At 36.4% G+C, this 8,546-nt stretch overlaps 1 protein-coding gene across 1 annotated transcript in view; it reads left to right on the top strand.

Moving 5' to 3' along the window:
- Positions 1–219: 219 nt before the first annotated feature.
- The window catches only part of tes (testin LIM domain protein), a 20,707-nt gene continuing 12,380 nt past the window's right edge, over positions 220–8,546 (top strand). The window contains exons 1-2 of the mRNA XM_015372213.1: positions 220–371; positions 4,861–4,946. Of these exons, the coding sequence (XP_015227699.1) occupies positions 345–371; positions 4,861–4,946 (113 nt within the window). The 5' untranslated portion in view covers positions 220–344. The remainder of the gene's footprint in view (positions 372–4,860; positions 4,947–8,546) is intronic.

Genomic DNA, 8,546 nt, shown 5'->3' with positions numbered 1-8,546 from the left:
TTAATAATATATTTTAAATAAGGTAATAAAATGAACACAAATTTGTGCGGAAGTTTTTGTTTTGCATGTTTTACTATATTATATATATGGAGAAAGAGAATTTATCGTTACATTCAACAACCTCAAACACAATTTAGGTAAATTTTAATTAATGGAAACAGTTGATTTATTTTGTAATATTTGGTAGGAAGTAGCGTTGATAGTTGCGGCCGCTTTAACAGGCGCGTGTGGCTCAGAACGAGCAGGAGGGCAGTGAGTGGGGTTTATCTCTCTGTCCTGGTTTGTTTCTGTTTCTTTCCTACGGACCATTTCTGGAGGAACCGCTTCAACGCAAAGGCTGGAAGATGGAGATAGAGAGGGAAATGAAGAAGGTAAGTAGTCCCGATAGTGGGGTCTTCTCTGGCGTAGGGAGCAGCTGGGAACGCCCTGAAAAGGTGCGCAAAGCAGGTGGCCATAAACAAACTCCTCATAGTGAAGTCAATGGTGGGAGGCGTTTTTGAATCAATATGTGGATCCGAAACAAGTTTAAATTCAACCATTTCAACTAAGAAAAGTTAGTTTTCAATTTGTAATTTTGAATGAGGTTTTTAAGTTGATAAGTGCAGCGGTGACTTCCCTTCCTGGTCCAGTTCCACTTTAAGGAACTGCGTGACGCATGGCGCGTTTACAATATAAAGAAATAAATGAATTAAAAACATTCAATTACTTAAATACTTTTCTTGTTTCCATATGAATGTAAATCAGAATATTTTAGGTTACTTAAAACCAGTTCAAATTAGGAAGGTTTGTATAGAAACCTTTGGACGTTAGAAAACATAGTGATCCGCAACAAACTCCAATGACTTGTTTTATGTTTTATGTTAGAAGAAATGTTATTTTTATTTTTTTATGTACACATTTATAGTCTATTGATGTTATCCAACCATATAGTGGCAGAGAGGTGCAAACACGCTGCAAATGTAAAAATGCACAACAATTGGAAAAGTAGCTGGGAGCAGGGATGGTTGCAAGGGTTTCTAGTTTTTCCTCAGTTTCTCACAGGGTATGATTTTAACATAGGCTTTGCAACTTTCATCTGTCCCATACACACCCACACAAATGCAATGCTTACAAGCTTGATCAAGTAAGCACATAACATGTGGTTGAATAGAGTGGCATATGTCCCAACAGATGAAACGGCATCAAACAGGGAGAGAAGGGATCCAGAAAGGCAGATCTGGTGACCAAAGACAGATTTGATAGAGGGAAACCTTCTGTTTTGTCACAAAGTGGAAAGAAAGAAAGATGAAGAGAAGATGAAGCATCTCTCTTTTTTTATCTTTAAAGATCAATTTGATTTAAATTAACCAGATAGCTGATATATTAGAAAATATTTTCCACTGCATTCCTGAAGTTGACTTGAATTTGTCACACTGTCACCATTGTGGTCGTTGGCAAAACCATGTTGGGACCTTACCCTGTCTATCATCTTTAAATTAGGTTTGGCCCATCTTGGCAGTTTCTATTAGAAGCTAAGAAACTGTTAACTCGAGTTATATAACTTTAGACCATGTGGATGTGATTTAAAAAAAAAAAAAAAAAAGGGTAGTTTGTCTCTAAAGAAAAAAAAATTTATTATAAACAGAAGGGATATTGACATTTACAAAGCAGTCCGTGATAAACAAGGCGGCAAAGATGGATTTTCAGAAGACTTTTCCGGAAATTGAATGAATTAGTTGGTTAGAGGAAAGTGGGCAAAGCTAAAATGTTTACCTCCATGTTGAAAATCGATTCATACTGCTAATGTAACAAACTCTCCTCTGTTTTATGGCCAGTTAGTGAAACCCTCACTGGTTTTTATTGCCATGCAGACATCGTCAAAAGTTGAACATTTCTGCTCAACTGTTTCTTTCCAAGCCTTCATGCCAAGAGTGATGAAAGAGAGCACATACAGTTGGTCACAGTAAAAGCTGAGCCCATAGCTACGTTTAGGAGGGAAAACAGGACTAAGCACTGAAAAATGTAACCAACTCTGTCATCTATTAATTAAGGTGTTGATGGCAGCAGGCTAGCTGATATTTCTTTCTTTAGTATGGTGTCCATTTTTAGGTCACCCTGACTTGCTTCGTTTGACATTAAATCTCCAACACCTCTTTCCTGTGTAGTCCTGTTTGTTTTACTGTGATTAGCAGAATTGGCTTGGAGCTCGCTGCCTGGCTCTCCTGTGAAGCTGGTTAACAGTTGCCTTTTGTATCTCAGCTTCTTTTTGTATCTCTGCTTCTGTCTCCTTGAAACCCCAGTCAGCCTCGGCAGATGACCGCTCTCACTGAGCCTGGTTCTGCTGGAGGTTTCTTCCTGTTAAAAGGGAGTTTTCCTCTCCACTGTTGCTCTATACATGCTCTGTGTGAGGGATTGCTGAAAATCCAAAGGCAAAATAATCCAGGAGGAGCATGTCTTGCAAGTCAATAACTGGATGCAATAAACTGGTTTTCCTAACCAGTCGGACTGTATTATCTCTGTAAAGTTCTTTGAGATGACATCTGTCGTTAATTGGCGCTATATAAATAAACTGAATTGAATTCAACTGATCCTTTCGATTTACTAAAAATTAATTGATAAGCAGACATTTTCTGAAAAACCTGTTTTCTCTTGTATCGAGAGGATCTTTCCATTAACCTGAGTAGCTATTATTTTTTACATATATGCTATGTATTGTGCCAATTGTATCAAATACTGACATTTTATTTTATTCTTTCTTTTTTTTCTTACAAAGTTCATGAAGATGGCAGTGGTTTTTCTTTAACCTAACCCATTTTCCTGTATATGTTAGTGTGTATGGCAAAGTGGTGAACCATCTGCAGATAATCCTTCATCCACTAAATTATATGGACCAACACTCAGCCATGTTATAAACTTGGTCATGATTGCAGTATCCTGGTTGGAGTAAATTATTTGTGGAGTGAATCACCCGGTGAGCTAACCCTTCTGTGGAATCACTCATGTACACACCCTTCTAACAGAGACTCTTTCTTTTACCATCTTTAGATAAATATTTAGACCACCACATGCTTAAACCTGTTAGTTTGCCCCTCTTTGGATTCTACCAAGTTTTTTTTGTTACATTTTCAGTTTAGGAAAGCTTGAGTGATGCTCAGTCTCTCTTAGGATCTAGGGATTTGTTTCACAATTCCCATGAGGAAGAATCCGTTGAGTCTTTGTCTGCATTCCTCACCAGCGAGTCTCCTTTGGGGTCAAACCGTGTCTTTTGAGTGCAGGGGCGTAAGTAGTTGACCATATATGGTGATTGAGTAAGGTGGACATGACAGCCATGCCTTTTTGATCACACAAAGTACATGCATTTCTGCTCCCTCCATCTGCTATCTGTTAATATTTACACTGAGTTGTTATAAAATGGTCCTTTTTGTTCTGATTAAAAAGTATTTATCGGTGTCTTTTTATCATATTATGACAGAATTTATCGGGGATCAGTTAGACTGATGACTAAATTATCGATGTAGGATTTAAAGGGATCCGTGACTAGTTGAACATTAATTGGAGCTTCCTCCGTTTGCCAGCTGTTTTTTATAAATGCTTTGTTTAAGTTGAGATTAGCAAAATATTTATTGTGTAATTTTTATCATGTGAATGAAGAACGCAAATGGCTAAATCAACCTAAAGATTGATCCCAAAAATCAAGCAGCAAATGCCTTGGATTTGTTAGACCAGGGGTCTGAAACATACGGCTCTGGAGCTTTACAATGGCTCTTTGGGCTCTCTACAATGGCTCTTAATAGTGGCTATAATTATAAATAGCCAAGTAATAGTTTTGAATATAGTATATTAACAAATAGCATTCTTAGAGGCTTAAACAGTTTTTTAAAAAGAAAAAAAGAATGACGTTAAAGAACCAGAAATATTTTTTTAGATCTATAATTCTTGTCATTAATTTGGAACCCATCTGTTTATTCTTTAAATAAAATAATATCTTCTAGACAAAATCAATGCTTATTCTTTATGAAACTGTCGTGTTTTGTCCTAATATCAAAAACTAAAAACAAAATGAACCGTTGTTTAAAATGGAAACAGATTTCCTATTGCAGATATTAAAAAAAAATGAATAAAAAGAGTGTTTTATTTAAAAGCCATGCCATATTTGTGGCTCTGAACAACTTTCACTTGGCGAGCTCAGAGTAAAATGGCACTTTGTAATTAGAAAGGAAGCATACCCCTGGGTTAGACTAATGTCAATATGATCTGTATCAGTACAGACCTTTAAAAAAAACGTTCCGGTTGACCTGTAGGCAGCACTGTTCATTTTCTGCTTCAATTTTTCAAGAATACTTTAATTTTAGGAGCTGTTTTACTGTGCTGTAATAATTGTAGTTACTTGTAAAGTATCACTACTCCTTCTTGAGTATAATCTCAGACTATGCTGTCCTCTGTGATTCTAAATATACCAAGATCAGATGAACATACAATAAGCACTAGATATTAACAGTGGGACTTTGTTACCCTGTCCTGTTTCCTAAGTTATACATTGAAAAAAAAATTTGGTTAAAGTATTTTTTCTGCATGGATTTTTTATTTTATATTCATGACATTTACTTATTTTCTTTATGCATTCGAGTCTTTTTAAAAATACCAGACCTTGCACAAAGTCTTTCTGTCTGCACCATTTGTCAACATTAAATCAAAGGTCCAACAACTACTAAGTACTTGAGTAACCTTTTTGCCAAAGACTTTTTTACACTTGAGTAAAATAATGTTGAAGTAGAGCTACTCTTGAGTGCAATTTTTGGGTAGTCTACCCACATGTGTCCTCCTATAAGGCAATCCAAAGAAATTGCTGTTCCTCATGTTGTTTTTTTCTTTCTTTTACAGGTGACTCTGGGTCACGAGTTTGGTGCTGGAGCAGCTTGTTTAAAATGCAAGGATAAATGCGAGGGATTTGAGCTGCACTTCTGGAGGTTTGCACACTCTGTTTTTAGTCCAATTCTACTGATAAATGATTGTGAGAAAGAAAAGCTAGTTGAGTTAAATGTCTTGCTTTGTCTTTAAGCCTGTGTGTATGAAGAGGGGGCAATCCCTAATCTCTGGTTCTTGTAAAGCTCTGATTTGCTGATGGGAACTTGGCTGATTTCCAGTTTCTATTTAAAAACCAGATGCCAGGAACAGTATTCTAAAAGTTTCCTTTTTTTTTTTTAACTAGAGACTTTAATAGATTTAAGACTTTAAACAGGCTTCAGCGTCTTATCAGTGATCCATTTTGTCTCCATTAGTAACAGTAAACATCAATCTTTTGTTTGGTTAGCACAAAATTGCGAACACAACTGCCTGTTATTACTTAATATTGTAATGCAATTTTTGACTATTAACCCTGTTGTTTTCATTCAACTCAGACGTTATTTTAAGCACACATTTTAAAACAACTGGGGCTGACCAAAGTGCTTTATGGGAAAATAAGTTAAAACAGCATCAGTTGTTTTAACATAAGCCCATCGGTCTATTTTCCAAAGAAGGCCTACTCATGCTTTATAAGGCATTTCTAGAATTATACACTGCCTAAACTGCCAATCTTGTTTTAAACTGACATAAAAGTACTGGTGGATGAAGTGGAACTGAATATTTGAAAGTAAATTATTCTGGGTCTGAGTAAATAATGTTTAAATCGCTGAAAAATTACAAATAACAGGTGTTTACACATGTTGGTTACATATGTAGCAACTTTTGTGTCGATCCAACAAGCAATTGAGAAGTTAGCTAGGTGTGTGTGTGTGTGTGTGTGTGTGTGTGTGTGTGTGTGTGTGTGTGTGTGTGTGTGTGTGTGTGTGTGTGTGTGTGTCCGTCCATATGCAATATGGACACACACTATTAAAAAAATAAATAATAAAAAAAGTTTTGATTGCAGCAGCAAAGCTGATATTTCTCTCCAGGATGGAGACATAGCCATAATGGAACAGACCAGATAAAGCTACAAAAATGGGGATGGACAGAAAAAAAACAAAGTTATGGTTGGAGTTAACAAACAAACATCTGTCTCCCCCACCGGATATAGCCTTTCACTCAGTGACTAATAATTTTTGTTAACCATAAGCTTCATCAAAAAGGGAAGTTTCAAGCCTTGCCTTAAAAATAGACAGGTTGTCTGCCTCATGGATTAAAACTGGTAGTTGCTTTCACATAAGATGAGCCTGATGACCAAAAGATCTGCCTCCCATTCTACTATTAGAAATTCTGGCAACCACAACTAAACTTGCACTTCCAAATTGAAGTTCTCTTTTAGGAACATAAGGAACAATCAGATCCCTGACATAAGATGGGGCTCGGTTATTTAGGGGTTTTTATATGAGGACAATTTTTAATTTCTGTTCTGAATTTAAAAGGAAGCAAGTCGAGAGAAGCTAGGATAGGAGAGATATGATCTTACTTTTTAATTTTCATCAGAACTCTGGCTGCAGCATTTTGGATCGGCTGAATGCTTTTATCTACAGTTTGTGGCCTTCCTGACAGTAAAGAATTACAATAGTACAATAGCACTGAGATTTAACAAGACAGGTGCAGATACAAGTCCATTATCTGAGGCCATGTGAAAATCGTTGGTGACTATCACCAGAGCTGTTTCAGTGCTATGATCAGCTCAAAAACCATATTGACACTCTTCAAATCGTTCATTGTGGTGTACATGGCCACAAACTTGTTTAGCTGCTATGTTCTGAAGAGTTTTTGATAAGAAAGGAAGATTTAACTTCCACACAGAAACCGTTAATTTCTGTTTATGGTTGGTTCACTGAGTGGTAGTATAATTTGGGGGTTCTTTGATTTAAAAGCTCTCATTGGGTGTGCCATTGATGAGAAAAAAAAATACTGAACATTAGGGCCATAGATGCATATAATGACAGTTTGCTTCAGAAACAAGGCATCTCATTAAAGATGATGAAAGGGAAACAAAGGGCTTTATTTATTGAACCAGTCTGATGTCATTCCTTCTTGGTTTGATTAAAATGCTCTGGAAGCAGCAGGAGTTCTCAGCCTGATTATGGCCCGTTGCTCTGGAGATCAGACCCCTTCCTCAGAAATGTATGTCCTCTTGGTTTAGTTTTAGCAAAAGTGATGGCTTTGATGTAAACAGATGGAAACTGTGTTTTCCTTGATGCTAACGACCAGCTAAACAAAGAGGATGAAAACCTGCCCTCCAGATTTTCATCTGGCGATTCTGACTGTGGAGGCTGTTAAAACTGGTCATACTCATATGGGGGGTTGTGGGGTACAGCTCGTAAAACTGTTGCACCTCTGGCCAGATCTTGGAGCTCGTTTTGTCAGGAAAAAACATTGCTTTATGCAAACTCTTCTTTGAATAGAGCTGCTTTTTTTCTTGTAAATTATTATGTCTGTGTATTTTATTTTTTTTGGAAGGGGGCTTTCCTACTCAAACTGAATATCACAGTTCAGTAGAAACATTTCTCTTCACAAGTGAAGTATGGTATGTTCAAGCTCTAGCATGCCGAGTCATAAATGCTGCCCATGTTTGCTGCAAGCATGTGGCTGTTTCTGTTGAGGCTTGTTTAAGAGGCTGTGATCTGATTAAAATATTACTTTATTTTACACAAAAGTTTAACAGAAATGTGCTTCTAAAAAACTATAAGGTAACTCGGAGAATAGAAGCGAGTTATACATTGATCACTGAGGACTAGTAATGTACATTTCAACACTTTGGCAAACCATTGATACTGTGACTGATTACTGACATCTGCTGGACATTTGAAATCACTACAGGCAGCCTCATTGACAGGCTAAACTGACACCGATTTATTGACCTATAATATCATTTAAGCCATTGTTTGCTATAATGTATTATTTCATATCTTTTTTTAAAATTGAAAATATGTTTGATATTCTGGATATAATCCATAAATGTGAACATACAACTGGAAAACTTAATTAAACATTTGCATAAGGATAGTTTATATATAAATAAATTCTAGTTTGTGGACTGGGATTTATTTATTTATTTAAAATAATAACTACAGTAAGAACAGCAAACTATGCCAATTTAAAATCAATTTAAACTCCTATAAATTGAGTGATAACTGAGAGGAAAAGGATGACAAAACAAGAAAATTGAGACAAGTATGAGATCAAAATGGTCCCACTCGGCTGAAACCCTTTGACTTGATCCTGCTCCATATTTCTAGATTAATTTGATGATAAACTGCAAAAGATGAGAGATTTTTTTTGGCAGATGTGTTGCATTTACAGATGCATTTATATACACAGTTTAGTGCGTCAGTCAGTTCGAAACAGCTCCTGTTTTAGTCACGTGACCTTCTTGAAACGATACGCACACTGACAACAGGGTTTTGCTTTTGGACCTCGACACATGCGCCAGCACATTGGGCTGGACCCATCACTGCTGAGGACATATGCTCATCTACTCTGACTCCACTGATAAATGTTTTCATTTTAATTCAATTCAATTTTCAATTCAGTTTATTTATATAGCGCCAAATTCACAACACATGTCATCTCAAGGCACTTTACAGTTCAACCAGATCATACAGTCAAATTGA

Source organism: Cyprinodon variegatus, unplaced genomic scaffold (assembly GCF_000732505.1).
Source record: "Cyprinodon variegatus isolate N-32 unplaced genomic scaffold, C_variegatus-1.0 Scaffold70, whole genome shotgun sequence".
In the NCBI taxonomy this organism is placed as follows: domain Eukaryota; kingdom Metazoa; phylum Chordata; class Actinopteri; order Cyprinodontiformes; family Cyprinodontidae; genus Cyprinodon; species Cyprinodon variegatus.
This window is presented reverse-complemented; position numbering and strand designations above follow the sequence as displayed.